General features: G+C 40.2%; 1 protein-coding gene across 2 annotated transcripts; it reads right to left on the bottom strand.

The window, feature by feature from the left end:
* Positions 1-340: 340 nt before the first annotated feature.
* Positions 341-22,618, bottom strand: NAPG (NSF attachment protein gamma). 2 transcript variants are annotated; one of them, XM_077810452.1, is made up of 12 exons: positions 22,318-22,618; positions 19,710-19,777; positions 17,217-17,318; positions 16,268-16,328; positions 15,023-15,053; positions 10,660-10,769; positions 10,451-10,517; positions 9,835-9,905; positions 6,832-6,910; positions 5,899-5,978; positions 4,662-4,791; positions 341-3,575 (listed from the first exon to the last, which is right to left on the bottom strand). In XM_077810452.1, the coding sequence occupies exons 1-12, from the start codon at positions 22,371-22,373 to the stop codon at positions 3,426-3,428; spliced, it is 1,005 nt and encodes a 334-aa protein (XP_077666578.1). In that variant the 5' UTR covers positions 22,374-22,618; the 3' UTR covers positions 341-3,425. The 2 variants fall into 2 exon arrangements, with proteins under 2 accessions (XP_077666578.1, XP_077666579.1); XM_077810453.1 differs by having other exon boundaries at positions 16,268-16,285; positions 17,234-17,318; positions 22,318-22,592.
* Positions 22,619-24,989: the final 2,371 nt, after the last annotated feature.

Below are 24,989 nucleotides of genomic sequence, written 5' to 3'. Positions count from 1 at the left end.
ATTTTAAAAACAAACTATAAAAAAAATCCTCTTCACATTTTTAGAACACAAATGAAATGTAATTTTGTAGGATGACAGAACTATCGATGTCCAATACAGATCTGGCAAATGAAGTCAACAGAATACTAATTTGTAAACTCTACTTGTGGATTCATATATTCTAAATGATTTATGTACAGTATTTAATGTGCTCTAGTTCTTCTACCATCTTTCATGCAGCATTATGACACTTGCCGCAATTGTGTACTATTTAGAAGAAATGGATTCTTGTGATTATTCAACAAAGGAATTCATGCTGAAATTGGAAGTCCAGCTGATCACCACCAGAGGAAAAGCTAGCATAAGTCTGTAATTTCAAGTTTTATTTTTATATTGGTGAAACATAGAACCTCTTCCGAAAGAGGCAGCATCTGCAGAGCTGTTACAAATACGCTTCATACTCTAATACACCTCACAGGTTTGGAAAAGGTATGGATAAAGCACAGTTTCACATTGTATGAACACTTTACACTGTATCTGGTCATACAAATTCAGTCATATTAAAAGGTAATTTATATATCATCTGACTTCACATACAATGGATAATATTTCAGCATCTTCATACAAACTTACTTTTGTTTTTAAATAGTTGGCATCATTTTTGGAAATAATTTCTCTTACTGCAAAACAGTATATTTTCACTTTAACTTATTATTTAAGTGATAAGTTACAAAAAAAGTACCAATTGTTTTGGAAAGTAGAAACAAACATTAAATATGTAATATAGACACATCTGTTTACAATTACACATTTACTAAAGGCAGTAACATTCCTATTACACTTTTACCTAATATAGTCTATTTTATATAATCTATTCCCCCCTATCTAGTTTTCAACCATAGCCATCTTTTCATATTTCAGTCTTGAAAACAACATTGCAATCAAATATTAAATTTTTATTCTCTTTGATGCATACAAGTCCCTTTCATTTTAATGAGCTTTGCTAACATAGTACAACGAATTTTTGCCCTTAACTTTCCTTAATCAGTACATGAATTTTAGTTGGGAAACCTCTATCAACATGGAAGGAATTGTCAAGCTAAAACCTCACCATAATACTTTGAAAAAATCAGTGGTTAGTGTCTAAAATCGTTTTGGACAACACAAAAAACAGATGCTACAAAAGTGCTTTGTTTCAGAAGTGAATGCATAGATTTGTAGCCTTATCTTACACAACACATTAGTGTTTTATCACTGGGGTAGTTTAAACAAAAACTGCACTACTTTTTGCCTTACTAACATATACAAGTACACTAATTTTCTTCACTTATGCATGTCACACTCCCTTTCCTCAGATATCCCAGGTTGTGTGTAACAGGTAGTCTTAAATTCCCAGTGTAGTCACTAAAGTTGTCCTCACACAAAAGTACTGGGAACATCAATCATATCCTACAAGAGCCCCTCTTCTAGAGCATAATGTATGTCCATGAGCAGTCAAGGAGTCAGAAGTTATTGAGTTCATTAGAGTAAGCTATTCCAAGAGTTATATTTGTTAGTACCGTTCAAAGGACAAGTCACAGATCTTCAAAGCCCTCTCACCAGTCTTGACAGAAAAGCAAGACACTCACACTTGCCAAATTTTATAGAAGTCAAGGTGTGCAAGCAAGCTTCCAATATCCATGACCCTAGTATAATGTGACAATTTAAAAAACAAAAAACAAAACAAAAAGAAAACCACACACACACACACACACACGAGGAAAGCTCAGCACTAAAAGGGTATTTTCAAACAACTTCGCATTTCAGATCCAAGCTTCAGTCCATTACAACACAATTTGGGCACACAGAACCTGTTTTTAAAACATCTATCCTAGCATAACATAGAATAAAAGACTCAACAATGGGAGCTTCTATCAACAGTGTATGTCACACTAGCCTTGCCTGACCAATGTGGTACATATTCAAAGTTTGCACATTCTTTCACAACATTCCTAAATCAGATATCGACTCAAAAGAGCTTTTTCACACTTGTACATTTAACAGAATTGTTTCAAGAATTCTCAAAATTTCTGAAATAATTTGATGCCTTAACAAGGTAGAAGCCACAGTATTAGCATTTATACCTTTTTCTGGTCTAATGCTCACTGCAATTTAGGAGTCATGGTGCATCATGTATATCATGAATCCCCCGCCTCTCCCCCGTCAGATTCTGAATGACTTCATCTTATAGTAGTCCTTCATGGGTTCTTCTGTAGAAATTTCTGCAGAATTGAAGTCTATGGTCACCTATTAGGCATGGAATAGTCAAACTGGAGTAGTCAAATTTAGTTTGATCCTGAAGAATATGCACTAGATTTTTGTGATGATTTACACTTAAGTTTTTCAAATAACTTTGATGGGTTATTAATGGGAACTTTGGGCCAAAGCTAGAAAATGCTAAACAGACCACTTACTGGCTACATTATGCTTTAAATAATTGTAGAAGAGTACTGCTGATTCCAAATTTAAATTAACTCAAATTTTTGAAGAACTGTGTTCTGAGCTATTTCCACAATGTTACATTTCACTTAGATTTTTGCTGATTTCTTTTTCTGCAAGGGCTTTATATTCGGCAAACAATACATCTATCTGCAGTCTTTTCAATTGATTATTGTTGGCTCCTTTCTCCTTTGCAATATGTACATTACAAACAGCATCTCAATCTGCATGCAAATGTATCACCAAAGATCTCTTGAGAATATTGTTTCTTTAGGTGAAAGAGAGCCCCATTATTTTCCCATAGGTATCTGAAGAAACTTGCAAGATGGCTTCATATCAGTTGTCCTAGTTATTTTCCACACCCTTTTACACTCCTGGATAATGCTTATAAAAATAAGGCATTTAAAACAAATCCCTCTACAGGGTAAAAATGTTTTCAGAATAAATGGAAAGGTCCACACCCCACAGCTTAAACTTGTATAAATATCTGGAGTTTGTCTTCTTTATTCAGATACTCAATGTGCAAAAAACTACACCACGATGAATAACCTTTAAAACTGCCAAAGTGAAAAGAAATTACAAACATGTTATAGAGAACCAGAAGAGCCAGTCAAAATATTCTAGAATCCAATGATTTGAAACTCTAGTTGTTTCAATACTTCTCCCCAATCTGATTTAGTTTCTTTTAACCTATGTGCTTTAGAGAAGACAATATTATTCAGATATTTCAGTCAGAGGAAGGCAGTGACTCAGGAAGTTCTTACTATGTACGGAATGGAATCCAGAAATGCTTCAACAAGTGGTGGGTTATCATGCTTTTTTGTAATAGTACCCAAAAGCTGTCAAGTCAATATTAGCATTCCGATATCATGAGTGCAATGAAGCGCTGGTAATTCTGGTACCTTTGGATATGCTCAACATCCACAAACAGCAATATTTCTGATATTTAACATTAAACATGTTTACAACTAGCATAGTCCACCAGAATATTCATCATCTTCCTCCTCAGCATGGGAGCCAACTGCGGCCGGTCCTCCTGCTTTGTCCAGTGTAGTAACTGGTGATTTCTTCTTAGTTCCTCCTCCTGGGACCGCCAAACTAAGAGCTAGCTTGGCATACTGACAACAACAAACAACAACATTATGACAGGTTTAGTGTCAACATTGTCATAGGGCCAAATCCTACTTGCCTTTCTCTAGAAAGAATCACAATGAAGTAAATGGGACTACATGCCTAAGTAAGGTGAGCAGGATTTGCCTCAGTCTATTGACTGCACTCAAAATGGCAACAATCCATTATTTTGTAACATTCTGTTCCAATAGCATAAAAAAAGAGAGACCTAATGCATGCACTATTCTCTCTGTTAAAGTGATTCTGCTCCTTTATAGAATAATCATTGCCATGTTGCACAGTACAATTGACTAGAAGTTTAAGATAAGCAAGTCTCATCAATGCAGTTTTTTAAATGTGCAGCACTGCATATTTTATCTAACCAATACCACATAAGTGGTCTTTTACAGAAGCTTTTTCAATCAAGATGGCATCATCTTTTCAGATTTTAAAGTTATATTAGGTGAAAAAATAAATAGTTAGAAAACCTACACTAGGATGATCAGAAGTTTCTATTACTGCCTGTCTTTCTACAATTTGCAAATATGCAGGTGGTTTTTTTTTAAAAAATAGCAAGTATTTTCTTGAAAGGAAAAAAAGACATCTTTCTTTAAAATAGCAAATGGCCATGGTAACTCACTGTAAAATTACAGGACTACTCTTGAGAACTGAGCAGTGCTTGCAACTCCTCTTGATATCAATAAAAGCTGAAGGTGCTTAGCATGGATTTCTAGCTAAAATGGACTTGTACAAACAGTACTGTATTTCTGAGCTGAAGCATTGACTGCAGAGTTTTCAGCACATGTTGGGGACAGAAGGGAACTGAACTCAGATGCTATTCAACAATATTCCAGCCAATTTTTCAGACAGACTTACGAATGCCATAAGTTGCTCATTCTTCTGACCCTTCCAGATAAGAGGGAAGATCAGAGGAATGTGAAAATTTACAAGTGGTGAGCAGTAAAGTGGAAAATATGAGAAGCTGGAGGGTGGGGAGAGCAAATCCAGGACAAAACATACAATAACTCCAAAACAGTTCTCTCTTTCTTACCAGGTAAAAGGTTTATGAAAATCCACATGAAATGCTAACTTACATCATTGTCCATGTACTTGAAGAGTGGTGAGTTACAGACATTAGAAACTTGATCCTGGTCCTGGTTGTCATAGCCTTCTAGAAGCTGTTCTAGTGCTGCACAGTCTTCGCTTCCATTGAATCCCGGTATACTAAAGGAAACAAAAAGTTCATTCAAAACATTTAAACTTGTCCACTCATAGCACGCAACAATTTGTCTATGTTTACATGTTACTGAGTAAGAGTAGAGGGACAGGCAGCTGTAAGGCTTGTGTTTATAAAAGTTTATGGTATTGCTTAAATAAGTCTCAAAACCCAGGCTGAACAAAAATGCCTAATGGCGTGAAAATGTATTTTTTACTATATGATCATCTAACCATGCAAATTATAAACAGATCATCAATTTTTTAAAAAATGTTTAGTTCTCTGCTTGGGACTAGTTGTCTGCATGGTCCCAGATGATAGAAGTGCCTTAAATCTCATGAGTTTCTGTTAACTAGTCATAATATTTTCCTTTTACAGTGCATGTATGGAATCATAAGTGTTTGAGACTAGGCAAAGTAAAGTCTTAGGTTAAAAATGATCCATTTTTAACCTATCTTTAGAATTTAAAAAAAAAAAAAAAAATGTACGATATCTGGTCTTAAGCTACAAAGTGGCAAGAAAATGATAACACAAAATAAAAGCAGTAAATTCAATTGGCAACAATCAAAAAGTCCCTTATCAGTACTGAACATAGTTACAAGAGCTAATCCATCTCTGTTCAGTGTATGAAAGAGACAGATACTAAAATGAGGCAGCACTTAAAACGATTAAATATTTTTTAGTGAAAGAACGCCAAGAGCAACAACCCTGTATTGTTTATTCAGCTTTTATTAAAGCTAAGCAAACAGGGGAAGAAGGAACAGAAAAGTGGAGAGTAGTGAACTGAACAAAATTTTTCTAGCTGTTTAATTTTTAAGCAAAAAGTAAAATCAATATAAATATTTTCATTGTTTATTTTAAGGTATGTATGTCTTGCTATTAAACTAATAGTATATTAATAACTACAACTGACCATTTGAAAACAACAAATGTTTTTCAAATGGTAGTCTTCCAAAAGACACTGTTGTACCATAAACCAAACCAACAGAGTACAGGTTTCAAACCTGTGGAAATATAGACTTGCCACATGGCTCTTTAATAAAGATGAATTCATATCAATCTTCAACATAACCAAATTTTAAGTTTGAAAACAATGAGGCAAATATATGCCTTACCTGTAACTTTCCCTGACACATCTTTCTGCAGCAACATAGTCATGTCTATGAAGATGAACTAAGACTTGAGCAATAGTTTTCTAAAATAAATGAAATGACTGATCACTCTTTAGTAACCAAATATAAGATATTTAACTTCTATTACGAATTCAATACCAAAAGTCCTGTTGCTTGCTCAGGATAGGTGTAAAAAGAACACTACAACCAATGGCACAATTGCTCTACACCGTTCCCTGCTCCACATTCACAAATGAAAAGAGTGATGGGCTCTGAAAATACTGATCTATACCGGCTATGGATCTGTCCCATCTTTTTTAAAAGTAGTGTAGAGGAAGAGATCAAAGTGGACCAATTCTGTTGTAACCTTAGATTATCTGAACCTAGGTTTACAAATTTAGAACTGAAAGACAAAAATATTCTAACAAGAATTTTGAAACCACAAACCAATTTTTTGCTTATGTTAGGATTTTCTGACTAGATATGCTTATCATTTGTCCAAAAAGTTATTGCATTCAAAATATCTAGCCCCACTTCCCGCCATCAGCACACATTTAGAAAATAAATTAACATATCTCCCATTCCACATAGCCCAAAGAATTATTTAATTTAACTGTATTTGCAGGTTCACCTACAAAGATATTTTATCTTTTAGCATTTTCAAGAAGATCAGAAAGCTATAAAAGCCATTCTGATGATCCGCAACAGCTATCTGCAGCATTTTCAAGACTATTATGCTGATACAAGACAGTTAAGGAGGTGGGTGAAAGGAGGGGCTAGCCATCCAGGAGGTGCTCATCCAATAAGAAGTTTATCCTGGACTGCAAGACATACAGTGCCATTCAGTTAGAGGTGCTGCAGACAAAGGCCTATCAATTTCCCTTTGCGCATTTCTATTTTATAAACAGGAGAGAAACATTCACTCAGGTCTTTTACCTTATAACATGTTGGATAATTTTCAACTTCTTTATAAATACTTTTTTCCTTCTGAATAGACAACGCAGCCTCATCTAATCTAGAAACAAGAGCAAACATAGAAGGAAGTGTGAGAAACCAGTGTAAAGAAACCAGTGATTAGAGCCTTATGATGTGCATATTTTAATGTTTGTAGGTGGTAAAGGCGGCACAGGAGCTGTAAAGACATTTCAGTAGTCCACATGAAGCCTATTAAAAGAGTTCATATTTGTGTCTAATCAATTTTTTTTCCTCCAGACTGAACAAAAAAAACCCAAGACACCGTTTTTGTTTAAATCCACTGGCATTAAGAATCAAAGTAATCTAAACTATCGAGTCTTAAAGTTTTCATTTGGTCTTCAATCTTGATGGAATCAGTGTAACATTGCAAAGGTTAAAAAAAATACACATCTTTCAGAAATCCTGTTATTTTTGAGTTACCAGACAAAAATACTAGAGTGAAATCCAGAAATCAGTGCTTCAGTTTGAAAGCAATCCATGCCACATGCCAGTAAAGTTTAATTTTATGCTAATCAGAGCACCAACACATGTACGTCCTATACTTTTCTAGCATTTCTGTCCCTGTCATTGCCAGGTCCCAGACCTATGTGAAAACAAAAGCTGTAATCTTTGAAGTCAACCCAACTCACGGAAGGAAGTCACAATCCAGTGCACATTACTTTTTTAAATAAAAACACTCATGGTGATGAATTGTGAGTACCCAAAACTGCATAAGAGACGCAGACAGGGCTCATTCCTGTACAGAGCTGAGCTCTGGTCTAAACTGGTGTTTAAATTCTTGCTGGATCCCACTAGGATGTTCAGCACCCTACAGGTGTAAATCCAAATAATGCAAAACAGAAAGGAAATGGAATATTTACTTGCAAATATCTTGGTGATCAGTTATGTTGAGCAAGGATCATTTCAGGCAGTGGAAGTCGACAGAGAGCTAATATTTCCAACCAAGCAGTTGTACATACACAGTGTTGAAATACAGCAACTATTTTACAAGTCACAACACTATAGCGTTTGTACAGGAAGTAAACACTGTATCCAACTGAAACTGCAGAGTCAGTTTAGGTACGAAGTACATCAAAGCTAATGACCCAAGAGTTCACACTGGATATTTAAGGAGGACAAACATGGTCAGGACCTTCATGATACATCTCATCCAAAAGGTGACACCTTTAGCAGCACAGTATCAGCATCAAGCTGGAGCTCTGGTTTGGCACTGGAAGGGACAAATGTCAGCTACTGAAACATCAATTTATGTGAGAAGGTTTAGCACTATCTTGATTTTTTTTTTAAAAAAAAGACTCTCCCCCGCATACCTGCAGTACAGATTTTAAACCACACATACATACACGCTCATCATAATCTACATATAAAATGAGTGAAACTCAAACTTTAGCACGACTGTCGAAGTTTTCCATCCTTTTTATGCCTCAGAAATAAATATACTTGCAATGTGAACACAAATGTTTTTAATAAAGTACAAAAGTGGGTCTTTTCAGACAAAAGAGAAGGTGATTTCAGGTTGCAAAAAAGGACAATAACCCTGTCTAGTACCCTGGAGAGGCATTTTTAAAGTTTTGCATACATTTAAAATTTATCAGAGTACTTGCTAGTGTTTTGTAACATGGATGTAAAAACCATGCCATTTAAGAGAACTTAGGAACTCCACCTTTATGGTCTACTATTTTACATTTTTAAGCATAAAAGAATTGCTTGGTTTTGGAAAAGGCACGTAATCAAGAAGCACAGGATTTAAAATTTCATTAGCCTCTCTAACAGAGGTTCAGATTATGTTTGTCAGCTATAAATCACCAACTTCATACTCGAATTAATCAAGCTATTTTGGATGAAAGTTTCTAGTTACTATAACTACTAAGGACTTCACATGGCAGCTAACTGATTCAATATATCTCACAATTCTTGGCAATCATAATTCCATTTCCCTACCAAAGATTTTCTTTCACTGAAACTCACAAAATAGTCATTCAAAGAATATGGATATTTTAGACTACTACTCTTCTGAAGCAGAATCACCAATGACATCCACAGAAGTACAGTAGGACCTCCCTGATCTGCTCACACAAATTATGTTTAAGTCTGCTATTGTGACTGATGATGAAAACACAACAAACTGATTTTCTGTTTAATGATATGCAAGTTACTTGATGTTCCAAACCCCAAGTGACATCAGACACAATGTGGCCTCTATAAATCAGTATGACAATCAAGCTAGTCTCAAAAACATTAATGTACACATCTCAGCTGACAGTCCTTCCACCCATGTAATATAAGGGTTTTCCTTTTATATTATCATTGTTGCTCACAATTACAGCACACACTCAAGGCTTGACAAAATTTAATTAGGAACACAGACTCAAAGACAGCCTTATAGTGAGCTATTGGTTGTAGTTATGTATGTTTATGCTAAATCATGGTACAATTTGGTACTACTAACCAATAGAATTAGAAAAACAGGTCAACCTGAGGATTCAAAGTCAAATGCTTCACCCTTGATTCAGAATCAGATACCCGCATATGGGTTGCTTTGGTTGGGTAAGTCACTTAATTCCCCTACTTAATATTCTACACAATTAACACATGGAGAAATCTAAAGTGCTTACTACCCAGTGTTGTGGGGAATAATTCACACTGATGAAGAACTTTAGAGATGAGCCACACCAGGTTCTCAATCATTCGTAATTTGTCTTCACTGAATTATTAGAGAAATACTAAACATTTTATAGCGCCAAAAAACAAAACAAGAAAAAAACAACAGATGAGTTTTTCAGCACTCAGGTATAGCCAGCAGAAACTTAAACTGGATCTTAGTCTGACAGGCACCAACATAATATTCTGTTTCCAGATAGTGACTTTTGAAGAGGCAATATGTAGATTCCGTGAAACTCAACAGTAAAGATTTCAATTATATTTAGAGGAAAACATAGATTTTCAGAACATAAAAAGTTATACCTGCGTCCTCTGACTAAAAGTCTTGAGGCCTTCCCTAGCAATTCTACAGCCTGCCGTAAACGTTCTTCATTCTAAAGGTGCAGAACAAAAACAAAACGTTTTACACATTTGTGGCTTTAATTCTATGCAACTTCTCTTCTTTTTGTAAATGAAACACAAACATAAGGTTTGAGCTCAGGTCAGTGTGGGGTTCTCCCATGGCCTTACTACTTTTAATCAGCATTCTGCTGTGTAACATCTTTCCAATGTCACAGAACTGCTGCAGAGCTCCCTCCCGCTGGACTGCCCAAGAAGTGGGAGGAAGCTGTATAGGAGATTAAATTCAGATCGTATACAGTGGGGGATGGAGTATTGGTAGGGAAGGAGCAATGCTGGACTCTGCACCTTTACATTAAATATCCCAGTAGGAGCTGAGTGACTTCCTGTGCAACATTATTCACTCACTGCTGTGACAAAGAACAAGACAGAGCTCAAAACTAAACCTCACATTACAGCTATCTGTGTGCAGAGCTATTTTAGGCTGACTGACCTTGAACATGTCTTCCTTGTACTCAATCTTTATTTCCTTACCAGCCTTTATTTCCTTTGTTGTTCAAATTAAAATGGTAGTACTTACTTCGAACACTGATGCTGTCTGCTGATAGAGTTGTACAGCTTTTTCTGGGTTCATACTTTCTATTAGCCTGAAATAAATACAAGCCAGAATTATTATTATTCAGCTCAGATAGTAAAGCTTTCTCCTAGTACAGGATTCACACAACAGTCTATAAAAAGGCAGCACCAATGTTTTGGGATTTGTCCTAGCTACCAATACTGCAGGCTTACTTTCCAGCCCGTTCCAGTGCAATAGCTGCTGTGTCAGGTGTTCCATTCTCCAGGTACATCGTACTGGCCTTCTCAATCAGCTGAACTGCTTCAGGAAGTTTTTGCATCTCCTGTAAGAAAAAGTGGGGAGAACAACAGTGTCAGGAACTATGCTAATATACAACAGACCAAATGGAAGTATTCTGTATTGCATAGCATTACATTTGTAGAGTTCAGCTCCCCACAATGTAAACTACAACATCCACAGTGCAAACAAGCATCTCATCCTATTTTTCCCTCCACCTGCCTATGATAAATCAGAAAAGTTGGCTGATTTTGTTCTTTGCATTAGCCACATGATGGAATACACTGAATGAGCACTCACGCAGTGGAGCTACAAAACCAAAGCAGCCAGTCTTGTTTCCCTTTGTCACGTTTCAATTTTGGAATAAATAAATCAGTTCCCTGGTAGCCAAACTTTACAATTTGTTTGGAGGGCACATCATCGGAAGTGGACATATATACAGACTTTTTGTAGTACTTGATTTGAACCCTGAAATAATGATTCTCTGAAAGTCTGTTTAACTGATCAACATCTGGATTACAGGTTCGCTTTGAGTTCCCTAAAAACTGGCTTATAGTGGTTAATTAGATTATTTTACTATACATTGATTTTCTATCCCCTAAATGATGTTTTCAACTGTTGGTTAAACCCATTCAATAAACTGCAAAGCTATCAAGTCATTATTGCATGCAAAATCACTAACAGGATTGTGGCAAATGTGATTAGAAAACTAATTTCTGTTGACTACAAGATTTATGTTGAGCTAAAACAGAAGGGCTAAGGTATGGGAGTTGTCACCAAGAACTATAATACGTCAGCTTACTGAAGGATCACGAGTTATATAATGGTGGTCTGTTAACAATGTCTTTGTATGTTAAAAATACCAATCACAGTGCATGTGATGAAACTATAGGATATTCCACTCATCAGCATCAAGACTGGTTTGATGAAAAACAACAAGGAAATCCTAGCATTAATTCACCAGAAAAGAACTGCGTTCTGTCACTGGCAAAATGATTTTTCTAACCAACGAAAACATGAGGCTTATCACCTGCTCAAGGCCGAAGTCCAAAGGAGACTGTGTGACATCAAAAATAAGTGGTTAAGAGAAGGCCTCTGAGATCCAGGGTTTCATAGGTCAAGATGACACAAGAAGCTTCTTTCAAGCAACAAAAGCTACATATGGGTCAAGCTCCAAAGGTCCAACCCCCTTACGTTCCAAGATTGTCCTTGAGGGTGGAGCCAATGCAGCCATTAAACAATGCTGGAAGGAGCACTTGAATAGCCTACTGAACCACGAATCCAGAGTCTCTGAAGACACCATCAAGTCTATTCCACAACGCTCAGCAACGGCACACCTTGCTGATCCCCTGACTTCTGAGGAAGTCCAGCGTGCCATCACCCAGCCAAAAAAATCACAAGGCAACAGGCCCAGACGGCATCCCAGCAGAGGCTTTTAAAACTGGTGGAACAATGCTCCAGCACAAACTTTGCCAACTCCTCAACAAAATCTGGACCTCTGAAGAAATTCCACCGGACTTGAAGAATGCCAACATTGTTACAATATTCAAGAAAGGGGATAAATCTTTGCAGAAGAACTACAGAGGTATTGCCCTCCTCTCCATCGCAGGGAAGATCCTTGCCCTGATGCTATTAAAACACCTTTGCTCCCTTGCCAAGGAACTCCTTCCCAAATCACAGTGTGGCTTCAGGCCATCCAGAGGCACAACTGACATGATCTTCGTGGCATGACATATTCAGGAAAAGTAAAGAGAACACCACCAGGAACTGTTCATGGCATTCATCGATCTAACCAAGGCCTCTGACTATCAATCGTGATGCCCTATGGAAGGTGCTGTGTAGGTTTGGCTGTCCACAGAAATTCATTTCCATCATCACGATGGAATGACTGCCACCATTCTGTGCAACGACTCAGAGACCGAACCATTCAGCATTCGCCCTGGTGTCAAGCAGGGCTGTGTCACTGCTCCAAACACACTTAACCATTTACCTTGCCGTGATCCTGATTCTCATCCGTGACCGCCTTCCTGATCAAATCGGGATTGAGTATCATATGGATGGTTAACTCCTCATGATCTTAGATTTTGTTTGGAGATGTCCGAGATTGAGAATTGGCATCACTGACCTTCACTATGCAGATGACTGTGTCTTTCTTGCACACACAGGCTGACCTGCAAAGTACCCTAAATCTTTTTGCAGATGCCTATCACAGCCTAGGTCGGTCTCTCTTTCTCTCAAGATCGGGAAAACCAAGGTACTTTACCAGCCCTTACCTGCACAAACTACTTTTTGTACTCCACAAATCACCATCAGTGGAGAACCCCTAGAAAATGTGGACCATTTTCCATACCTTGGCAGCCACCTCTCCCAAACCACCAGCACTGACACAGAAACTGAATACAGGATCCGCTGTGCCAGCACATCCTTTGGAAGACTACTCAAATGAGTCTTCAATTATAGAGATCCGCAAACAGGCACCAAGATCTTGGTTTACAAGGCAGTTTTCATCCTCACCCTTCTCTATGGGTGTGAGACCTGGGTAACCTATAGACAACATCTCAAGCGGCTGGAGTGGTTCCAGCAGCACTGCCTCAGGAGGATTCTCATGATCAGCTGGGAAAATGGACGCACTAACATCAGCATTCTCTCTGCAGCCAACATGAGCAGTATAGAAGGGCAGGTCATAAAACACCAAATCTGCTGGGCTGGCCACTGTATAAGTATGCCTGACTCTTGCCTCCTGAAGCAAGTACTGTACTCTTCTCTCAGTTAAGGCAGGGAAGAAGGGCTTGCGGAGGACAGCGAAAGCGCTTCAAAGACATCCTGAAAGTACACCTTAAAAAGGGAGGCATCATCCAACAAACTGGGAGGATTTGGCGCGGAACAGAATACATGGCGCCACACCATACACCAAGCCAGAGCTCACTTTGAGGAGAGCAGACATGCTCATGAGACAGAGACGTGACAAAGGAGGAAAGAAAGAGCACAACAGTCCAACCAACAACTATGTCTTCTCCAAGATTACACCTGTCACTTCTGTGGGAAAATCTGCAGGGCACAAATTGGGCTCTTCAGCCACTTAAAAACCCACCAATGAACCCCCTTAGCAGATATCCTCACATCGAGGGATAGCCAAAGAAGTTAATGCCGCCTTAGTGTGTTTACTGCAAAGTAATTCTACCTTATGGCAATTCCCAAATGGCATGAAGTAAAATATTATGTACCATATAGGCTGTCCCATACCAAAGCTAGCAAAAACTAATGAGTTTGGCCTACGTAAAGAGATTTTTATTGATGTATGTTCTTTATTGCATCTGCCTTGAAATGAGCATTTGATAGATGGAGTGTGAAGTTGTCTTGTTACACCATAGCTTCCAGGCACTTCTGGGTCAGGGGCTGAAATGTTATTTTGCTGCTTCTTACGGAAACAATATATTAATCCAAACACATGCCTATGCCTCCTACAGGAAAAACTCTCAAACATTTACAAGAACTCTTTGATTTCTTATATTTTTGGCCTGTTGTATACAGCGTAGAAAGTCTGTGGAGCTGGAGCAGAACTATAAAATAGGTAACAACTCCTCCCTCCCCCTCAACTTAACAGAACTATCTCTGCAGAAGTCAGATGCCACAACGAGAGAACATGTGACTGGTTGCTCTTTGCAACACCATCAACCTGCCAACTCCCAGGAATTCAGAAGTGAACAAAGACTTTGTCATCATTAGCCATTTTTCTATTGGGAAAATTTCATAGAAGAACAACTCTAAAGGCACGCAGAGCCAATATAGAAGTACAGGATCTACACATGAATAGCCCTCTGATTCTGTGGAGCATTGGAAGGAGACAGTAGTGTCCCTTGATTATTCTACACAGGTGAACTCCCCTTCCCCTCTCATAAGAGCAGAAGGAAGAAATCTCAAGTTCAAATCTAATTTCCTGTCCCTTTCAGGATGTATCTCCAGTAAGTGACAACAGGACACACTATTATTTACCTGAACCCAAAAAAATAAGCTGCGACTATGAAGTACATTATTAAGAAGAGAGAAATGTAATTACATACATACTAAACTCAACCTCCCATCTCCCGATTTTGATTTATTAAGTTTCAACCAGGAAAGAATGTTGCATCATTTAAAATTATTGGAGGGAAACAATAAAAGGTCAACACTGGAAGTGCTAGCACCACTTTAATGCTAATGCTGCAAGTTGAAAACTGCATATATTTTAAAATACAACTGTCCATGGGAGACTTCTTATTGTTTTGAAACAAACACATAAATAAAGTGACCAGTAAATACCTTTAACATCATGCCAGCTTGTTCATAAGCTCTACAAAGAAAAAAGTTAGGTTTACTCAGTGTTATTTCAGTGAGATGAAGTGACATGTCTTGCTGTGTAGCAAGAGCTACTATACATCAGCTAATGGTGAATCATAACGACACATACATTTCAAACACCGTACGTGGCTTTTATTTACAATGACAGTTTCTAACTTGTGCACTAGTGACAGATATTGCAACCTCCTGCTGCATCTTTGGGGACCACTTTATTACGTTCATGAATAAAGTACGTATGATTGTATTCAACTCCATGGAGGAGCAGCTGTCGTAACACTTCACGAACTAAAAACAGTGGACAATGATTAAGGCCAGCTGCTAATACTGTAAGTAACTCTAAAGACATACCACCCTCAGTGCTAGTTTGCATATACTGATTGAAACTGGGTTTTCCAGACACTGAGAAACAAATAAATAGCTGTGTTTATATCAGGACCTTCTTCTGATCTAGAAAATAGACACGCTTTTATCCAATGGGGCTCCAATCCTGCTGAAGGGTTGGAAGAATGATGGCCTACCAGAGTCTGGAGCAAACCACAAAGAGGGGATAACAGTATCCCCGAGACTGTGACAGTGTTGTCTTCTATGGATCAAGTGCTTTTGACCATATGTTTTCCAGCCCAGACCAAAGATACCTTCCTGCTTCTATAGCATGTACTGTGTGTGGCAAATTTTGCACCAGTGCGTCAAACTAATCAGACAATCTTTTCACTATTTGCCATGAGTTGGAGGAATGGGAGGGTAGGAAAGGTCTGATTATGTTTCCACTACACAGACTAGACCACAGTGGCATAAAAAAAAAAAAAAAAAAAAATAAAAAAATCTACTAATAGAATTTCAAGTATGTGAAGAGAAAAATTATTTATTACCTTAATCATACATGCAGTAAGCAAAAACTCAAATGAAATAAGCAGATCCTGAGTAATATCCTATTGATGAACAATCCAAGAGATATTGGAACTAATCCTGATAGGTGCTAAAAAGTCTTAATTTCCATTTACTTCAATGGGATTTGCAGAGTTTCAAAAGCTTTCCAGGATGAAGCCACTAAGAAGTCTGATCATGAACCAGTGAGAATAATGGAAACTTTGCCATTTAATGAAAGCAGACTTAGCCCCAGTGTATGCATTTTTTAAATAGTCCCATCTTTAGATACACATAGCATACTGGGAAATGCATCAAATTAACTGAGGAATTTAAACTTACTTGGCAGCATGGAAGAGACTGGATGTAACAGAGCCAAAGTTAAGGATACAAGCCATAAAACCTGACAGGTAATTATATATCAAAAATAATTTACTGAAGGATTAAGCAAACTGAACTTTTATCTAAATACTAGTACCAAAGATAACATTCATACAGAGGCAAAACTAATCTGATACGTGTGCATGCTAGTTTTTTTGTTTTTGTTTTAAATAAACATTAGGGCAAAATAAAATTCAACATATCCAACTATGAAAGAGCTGACGAAACTAGATTACATACATTTATTTAAAAAGAGCTTTGGTTACTACATTGTGTTAGATAGCGTAATGTTAGCTAATCTTTTAGCAGTATGTTTAATGCGTAGCATCCATTTCTAGGCAACACATGGCAAAAACCATGCAAACAATTAACTAAAAAAAAACTAGCACACATTCCCTAAGGGAAATGTCTTCAATTTAAAAGCCATGTTACAAACAAGGAGATCCCATTTAAGTCACCTACTTGCAGCAAAATAAATAAATAATTTTTTTAAAAACCCACCATCAAACAAAAAAACCCCTCAAAAAGTAAAAATCTCAAGGAAATCTAAGGAACAGAAAGCAAACGCTAAATCCAGGAACAGAAAGCAAATGCTAGAATCTGTTAATAATAATATGTGCTGAGTGGTACCTGGGCACATCAATCATAGACCAGGGTCCCACTGTGCTAGGGACTGGCCGAACAAAATAAGACGACCATTCCTGCTCCGTAGGGCTTCTTATTTTTCATTCACCAGATAGAATTCAAGCCCTCAAGGAAACATTCTTTAAAATGAATTTTGGAAGTTAGCTAAAAAATCTTTTAATATTTAGTCTGTGTTTGTCTCTTACATCTTTCCACACCACCCCTTCCCCTCAGTCCAGTTCTGATTTGCTAAACAGGTATTCGATTCCTTGAATACCGAACTAACCATCAGTGAAAAGATACGCTCTATTATTTGCATGTGCTTCAGCTTCCCTCAAATAGGCGTCCTTTGCCTGCTCAAACTGTTTGGCATTCTTAAAAGCAACACCTACAAAGAAGAATTAAAGAAAAAAAAGTGTTTATGTTTTGCCATTTTCCTTCTTTCATCTATTGTTCAAGACACACAAAGCCAGATTTTTAAAAGATATTTAGACACCTAAAAATACAGATGGGCATGTAGCGGGATTTTCAAATGGGAGTCAGCTGCCTAGATACTTCTGAAAAATCCAACTACGTGCCTATCTGCACCTTTATGCCCCATATCTTTAAAAATATGCCCCATAATGAAAGTATTTACATTCTTTCTCAATTTATTATTATACTTTATATCAAGGCTCATAAGAATCATTCTTAAATTATTAGTACTTTCTTCCTCTATATAATGTAAGCTAATTGGATTTTCACTATAGTCAGCCTCTCTTCTCAGCTGAATACCTGTACTTCAGTATCCTTTCCATTCACTAACTAGAAATGATGCCAAATAAGTTTATTTTAAGGTTCTAACACATTAGAAGTGATGCCTAATTGCAGTTTTCCTTCTAAATCAAGATCCCTGTCAACAACAAAGTGTACCTGCAATAAATACCAGCCTTCATAATTAGTTCTGGGCACATTACAATATAAAGAAACTTAACTAACCAGCAAACGTATACTTATTTAATCAGGATTTTAAAAAAATCAAAGCAGACTCAGCTCAACTCCACTACTGGAGAGCGCACGCACACACCCACACACATCTTTTTTCCCCCCGCAGTTACTATTGATGACTTACCAAAACAAAACCAAGAATTTAATATGTGGTGAGCGACTGGGAATATAAAGTGTAATAGGCTAGAAAGATATGCTGCAGATGCTATTAGTGGAAGAAACAGATTTTGGAAGGCGGATAACGTGATTAGACAAAAATTAATCAAACAGAATTGGGCTGCTACATTTTATATTAGTGAGACATTTTCTGGGATACTTGCAAATAAAGAGCAGAAATCCTCAAGACTAAGATGTCAAAAGCATTCAGTAGAATTTCTGCTCAGTATCTTACTGAAAAAGAGTCAATACTGAGAGATTTAAATTCAACAAAACAAAACTCAAGACAGAACACTGACGGGGGGAGGATAGCTCAATGGTTTGAGCACTGGCCTGCTAAACCCAGGGTTGTGAGTTCAATCCTTGAGGGGGCCATTTAGGGATCTGGGGCAAAAATTGGGGATTGGCCCTGCTAGATGACCTCCTGAGGTCCCTTCCAACCCTGATATTCTATGATTCTATGAGATAGCTGTCAAAAATAAATCTGAAGCATGAGTGAGCACCAAAATGTTATTTGAAGATGGTGTTATAAGACCACTGACAAGAGTCCCCAAGGAGCTCAAGGGAAGAGAAGTGGGGGGAAAGTCAGAGAGAGAGAGAAGGCAGGAGGGACAGGGGAGAAGGAGGAATAGTGCAAAAAGAGATTTAATTTGACAAAGTTCAGTGGTATCCAAGACAGCAATCAGGCAAACCCAGGATGGCACTGCAATAGGAAGACCAAGACAGATTTGAGTATCACCTGTATGCATACCAATGGAAAGGTACACCATATAAACACAACTGGATCCTAAGAGCACCATCTGTGTCCCAGGGCTCCAAAAGATTTTTAAGAAATGGAGCAGGGTACATCAGAGAGCCAACAGCAAAGCATTAACCTTGAGGAATCTGATAGATTTTTCCCCTCATCCTCATCAACCTCAACCAAGCAGGAAGAGAGAGAGAAATATTTGCCCTTTAAATAGCATGCACCTTCAAAGTATCCAACAGACAAACTTTGCATACACACATTCTCTCTGTCAAGTCTGTCAAATAAATTAGTGTTGAACAAATTATAAAGCAGAGAAAGAATGAATAAAGTCAAGGTCACTTCTGCAGAGGTTTCCACTATTTGCCTCTATACAGCATTAGGAGTTTCCCTTCCTCACTCAAGTCCAATTCTTTTACCACTCCTTGCATGGAGCTCCCACTGAAGACAACAGGGATTCCCATGCAGAGTGGACATGCTCGCACGCGCATGCACACACACACACGTCAAGCCCCTATTTACAAACAGGAAAAAAAAAAAAAAAGAAAAGAAAGGAATCTAACTATGCCTAACTATTTTATCCAAGTCGACTTAACTCCGTGTTCAACCATATTTTGCAAGCAAGATATTTAAAATTGTGATTTGCACTGAGATTCAGTTTACATGTTATTAGTTCTAATCATTTCAAATAAATATTCAAAACACATAAGCGCAATGTATTTCATAGTAAAATTAGAAAGATTTGGTTCTTTATTTTACTCCCTGCCCTCACAACCATCTACAGATTTACAGACAACATCTTAAAATGATGACATCCAAAATATTATCTAAGATTAAATTACTGGATTATTTAAACCTATAAAATGCATTCCCACATACGGTCATACATACCTGCCTTTCCATATTCAGTAGCTGCACTATCATAGTCTGGTTTCCACTTTAAGAATCCAGTTTTCAGGCTGAAATACAAAAATCAAAAGCCCATCAATAATGATTAAATGGTTGAAACGAGAAACTCTTCTTCCCGCTGTCAACATATATGGTTTTGTTTCAAGTGGCGGCAATGCGGAAGGAAGAGGGGGCAGGCTAGCAAGGGGCCACTGCCTCCTACCCCCTTCGAGACTTCACTAGAAATCACCCTCACCCATCCATGTGAGATACAGAGAAATGGCAAAGAACTGCCAGAAACTATGGTAAGTAAGGACCAACAATTTGGGCCTCACTGCTCCATCCGGATCAGACCAGGAACAGATGTTTGGCCCCTTTGGATGTTCTGTAATTTCTCCCTCTCTTTTCAGGATAAGCCTCAAATTATTTCTGCTGAGAGGGGGGTTTGGAAGGAAAGTACTTTTTTTTTTAAGCAATAGTGGAACAACTTGTTTCAGGATGGAGGTTTTGGAATTAAAAGTTAACTATCATGTGTTGTACTTCTGGCAGTTTATATTGTCTGTCTATAGCAGTGATTTTCAACCCTTTTTCGTTTGCAGACCCCTAAAAAGTTTCAAATGGAGGTTCGGAGCCCTTTGGAAATCTCAGACACAGTCTGCAGACCCCCCCCTCGCCCCAGAGGTCCAGAGACCACAAGTTGAAAACTATGGGTCTGCAGCGTTTGTCTCTCTTGGCTACTTGAATCATAACCTCTTTGGAGCAATGATTACATCTAATGCATTTACACTGTCCTCAACACAACAGTACCAATCTTGGGTGGCAGCCTTCTGGTGCCATCATCCTCTTTCAACAAAGGACAAAAGTAGCTATATGTAAATGCTTTGCTTTCAAAATAAGTTTGGTGTGAGCACAGCTTCACTGAAGTTGCTTGAACAAAAGCCAGTCACGAGTTTCCCACCTCATCTCTTTTCAGTTTTTATTTCTGTTGCATTTCTTCTTCATCTTAGTTCTCCCATTCACCTGCCTCCGAAGCATCACTCCGCTTCCCTTTTCTCTCCATTAGCCTCCTAGTATCTGTCTCAGACTCTAGGGGAGTGGAAGAGGCTTCCCCTACTCCCGATCATTCTAGCTGAGGGGCCTGTCACTGCCCCTGTCAAACATACAGCGAAGGGTAGCCTAGAATTCCTCCTTACCTGTAAGGGGTTAAGAAGCTCAGATAACCAGGTTAGTACCTGATCAACAGGACCAATGGGAAAAGAAGATACTTTCAAATCTGGTTGGGGGAAAGGTTTTTTTTGTGTTCTTTGTGTGGGTGTTCTCTCTTGGGACTGAGAGGGGCCAGATGGAAATCCATCTTCTCCAACCCATCCTAATCCAAGTCTCCAATATTGCAACCAGTATAGGTAAGCCAGGCAAGGCGGATTAGTTTATCTTTTGTTTTGCTTGTGAATTTTCCCTGTGCTAAGAGGGAGGTTTATTCCCGTTTTCTGTAACTTTAAGGTTTTGCCCAGAGGGGAATCCTCTGTGTTTTGAATCTGAATATCCTATAAAGTATTTTCCATCCTGATTTTACAGAGGTGATTCTTTTACCTTCCCTTTAAATAAAATCCTTCTTTTAAGAACCTGACTGATTTTTTCCATTGTTCAAAGACCCAGGGGTTTGGGTCTTTGATCACTTTGTAACGAACTGGTTAGGATATTATTCTCAAGCCTCCACAGGAAAGTGGGTGTAAGGGCTGGGGGGGCGGGGGAATTGCTGGGGGAAGAGGAACTCCAAGTGGTCCTTTTCCCTGGTTCTTTGTTCAATCACTTGGTGGTGGCAGCGTTACTTTAACCCAAGGAACAAGGGAGAATGTGTGCCTAGGGAGTTTTTAACCTACGCTGGTAGAAATAAGCTTAGGGGGTCTTTCATGCGGGTCCCCACATCCGTGCCCTAGAGTTCAGAGTGGGGAAGGACCTACCCCCAGTCATTCTAGCGGAGGAGCCTGTCGCTGCCCCCATATAGGATTAGGGGGGCTCTGAGAGCTCAGGGCCCCGCTATCCACGCAGGGTATTTCTATGACCACACGCCCCACTGTTAATGGGGTTGTTCTCACAGCACCCCGTGTTACGGGCGGGGAGCTAAGGCACAGAGAAGCCAAGCGACTTGAGCAAGGTCGCACGGGGAGTTAGTGGTGGAGGAGCAGGCCCCAGGCGAGTGCCCACGCCGCACCTTCCCTGCGGGCCACCCCGCGCGCCGCCAGGCTCCCGAGGGCAGGCCCGGGAAGGGGGGGGGGGAATAGGAGACGTGGCCTCCAGCCCTCCTCGCGTTGGAGCCCCCCAGTCCCTCTAACCGCCGCCCCGCAGCTCCCGACCCGCGCACGGCACTCTGGGAGCTGTAGTTCTCTCCGCGAAGGTGCGCGGGGCTGAGCTCCCAAGGCGCGCGGCCGCGGGAAGGCTGGGGCCGATGACAGGCCGGAGCCACGGGGAACCCGGGGAACCTCGAACGCCCGAGACCCGGCCCCCCACGACCCCTCTCCCAGTAGCGAGCGGCGCAGCCACTCTCCAGCCCGGCCCGCGGCCTGCTCGGGACCCCGGGCAGGGACAGCCCGGCCTCCCGCGCCGCGCTCACTATTTCTCCGCCTTGGCGATGTGCTCCAGCGCCTCGTTGATCTTCTGCGCCGCCATCTCGCCGGGCCGGACCCGTCTGCACCCGACAGAAACCTCCACCTGCGTCAGGGAAGGAGAGACGGGCTACGGAAAGCCGGAGGGCTCATCAGCAGACATAGGGGGCGGGGCCTGATGCCACGCGCCTGCGCGGGGAGTAGACGGAGTGTACCATTAGGGGGAGGGGCTACTGGTTTGGGGCGGACGCCCGGCGGCTGCGCCGGATCAGAACAAGGAGATTAAGCGCGTGCGCAGTCCCAGCACACCGGCGTGAGGGCGCGCGGGCCACGTGCTGCCGCAAGGGCCCTGCGGGGCTGTGTCGAGACCTCCTCGTCGCCCCGCGGGCAGAGTCAGGGGGGCCCTTTGCCTGGTCGCTGCTAGCTGGGCCTGCGGCAGGGGCTTCAGGGGCAGTGCTAGTGCTGTGGCTCTCTGGTCTGCCCAACTCACCTGAGGCTTCACAGCTCTCCCCATACCCCCCTTGTCTCTTATGGCCTCCACCGTGGCTGGCCTCATCCCCCCCTTGGTGCCTCTTCCACAGCTGTTATCGCCCAGGCAGGGCTCCCAGACCTGCTGGGTGAGTGGTGCTCCGTTTCCTTCGGCCAGCCCCCTCATGTCCCACTTCTGCCCCGGGGCCTCCCAGGGTGCTCCTGGCTGCACTGCAGGATAACCTCTGACCAGTCTAAGGAACAGCTGATGCTGGAAAAGCCAACTACAGGGAATCCAAGAGGAGTCTCGGTTTGTGCTGGCTCTGCTTGGTCCCTCATCTTCCCTTTCAGGGCAGGCAGAGGAGTTCAGCTGCCAGGGTGGTACCTACCCCTTCCCCAGAAGCCTTGCGTAGCAGAGAAGGACACAAAACTAACGTCAAAACCTGTCTTGTTGTCATTTATAAAACATAGCTTTTTCCCCCTCCTTATTGTGTGTTTAATTTTCACAGGGCTTTTGCCTGGAAAACAAGACCAAAAAAACCCAGTCAAACCCCAAAACAATGTAGTTGGGAGTCAGTGGTCATGTCTCTCTCTCATGCACACTGCCCCACAGTGTCCTTGCTGCACTGGGGTGACCTTAGCAAGCCAGGTGTTGCCTGACCATGTCCTCCTCAGCTCTGAAAATCTAAAATAAGTTAGCAGATATATAGCAAGGCTACCTGCTGTCCATCTAGGCCCCAATAAAGTATTTACTTCTTGACAGTGCTCCACAGATATTCATCCCCCTTTATTCTTCTCCACCCTTCCCCTACCCCAACTCTTTCCCCTAAGTCAGACACATGCCAGAGTAAATAAAATGGATGGAGCCATGATTAAAGGCCCAGAAAGATGGCACTCTCCAGACCTGCACCTGGATCATTGCTGTCTCTGGAGCCTAGAGGAAAACAGGAGAGAAAAACTATACAGAAACAAAACAAAGAGTAGGTCAGGATTCAAAATATCCCATCACATGATAAGGGTCAATTAATACCCAGAAGTATTATAAGAGTCAGAATCCACTGACAGTAGTGATGGTTGTTATATTAAGGGTTGTAAACTAGTGGGTCATCCTGCACACAACATCCTCAAAGGTTAGGAGTTTCTTACAAGCATAAGCTGGTAGCATCTAGGTGTATAGTGGGTTTTGGATGGCAAGATTCCTGTAGCAGAGAATGACCCAAGAAATGTCTCCTTTCCCTGTCTGTGGCAGTTAGGACAGAATTTGGTCCTTACAGTATGACCTATCCTAGTTACTGTGCATTTCAGAAAATGTTTGTGTTTGTAAGGAAGTGAATTAATGGAAATGAGAATCACAGAGCTGCTGTTTTGTAGGCAGAAAATAACCTAAAATATTTGTGAAGCACCCAACCCCACTTTTTTTTTTTTTTTTTTAGTTTTCCAACACTGTTCTGTTCTCTGGTTATAAAAAGCTGATCAATTCCAAATGAAATTACTTATATGCACTGTGTGGTGATGCATTACTGGAATGACCAGGCTAAAGATTTCCAAGGATAGTAGTTAATGAAACAGGGTATTCCTGGGTAACTTTTATTGTATAGACCCAGAAGCTATGAGATGGAGCTGTTGCTCTTCAATGGATTTTACATCTGAGAATGCTCATATCACAACCTCTGATGGTGAGCTGTATATTATTAACTTGCTTAAAAATGGCCAGGTTCTCTGAAAAAATGTACATGTACTGTAATAGTATAGGGAATAACAAACTGTAGTCTGACACATTCCATTTAAGTTAATGTAGATACAATTAGACCTTCTGTTAGATCTTGTTAGTTGTAGAACGTTATTGCTAGTACACCAGTAAAACTTGTTCCCTGCCTAACTCTCTTTCCCCCTGGATATACGTGTCACAAACTGATCCAGTCCCACTCTCTGACTGGAAACCAGTCTATCATAATTGGATCTAACCACTGAATCCCACCATGTACTCCTTAGCTCCATTAGGTCTGGGTAGTGACCAATCATTGTTCCTACCTCTGGGTCTCTCAGCATATGTCTACACTTCAATAAAACACCTGTGGCTGGCCCATGTCAGTGTACCTCTTTTTAAATGGCCTCTGACCGGGGCGGCAGAACGGAGGGACCAGAGGGCCCATAGTCCCCCAACTTTTTACTGGCAGTAAGGACAAGCGATGGGGGAGGGGGAAGAGGAGAC

The sequence above is a fragment of the Eretmochelys imbricata genome, chromosome 2 (assembly GCF_965152235.1).
Source record: "Eretmochelys imbricata isolate rEreImb1 chromosome 2, rEreImb1.hap1, whole genome shotgun sequence".
NCBI lineage: Eukaryota > Metazoa > Chordata > Testudines > Cheloniidae > Eretmochelys > Eretmochelys imbricata.
The sequence above is the reverse complement of the archived record's forward strand: the minus strand, read 5'-3'. Positions and strand labels throughout refer to the sequence as shown.

Bases quoted from the DNA above. Each gene is read 5' to 3' on its own strand.
- NAPG (XM_077810452.1), bottom strand. From the start codon at position 22,373: ATGGCGGCGCAGAAGATCAACGAGGCGCTGGAGCACATCGCCAAGGCG. The intron at 17,319-19,709 runs GTATGTATGACC...TCTTCTTTGTAG, and splicing joins TACTGAATATGGAAAGGCAG to GTGTTGCTTTTAAGAATGCC. The intron at 15,054-16,267 runs GTAAGTTTAAAT...TTTTCTTTGTAG, and splicing joins AGTCTCTTCCATGCTGCCAA to AGCTTATGAACAAGCTGGCA.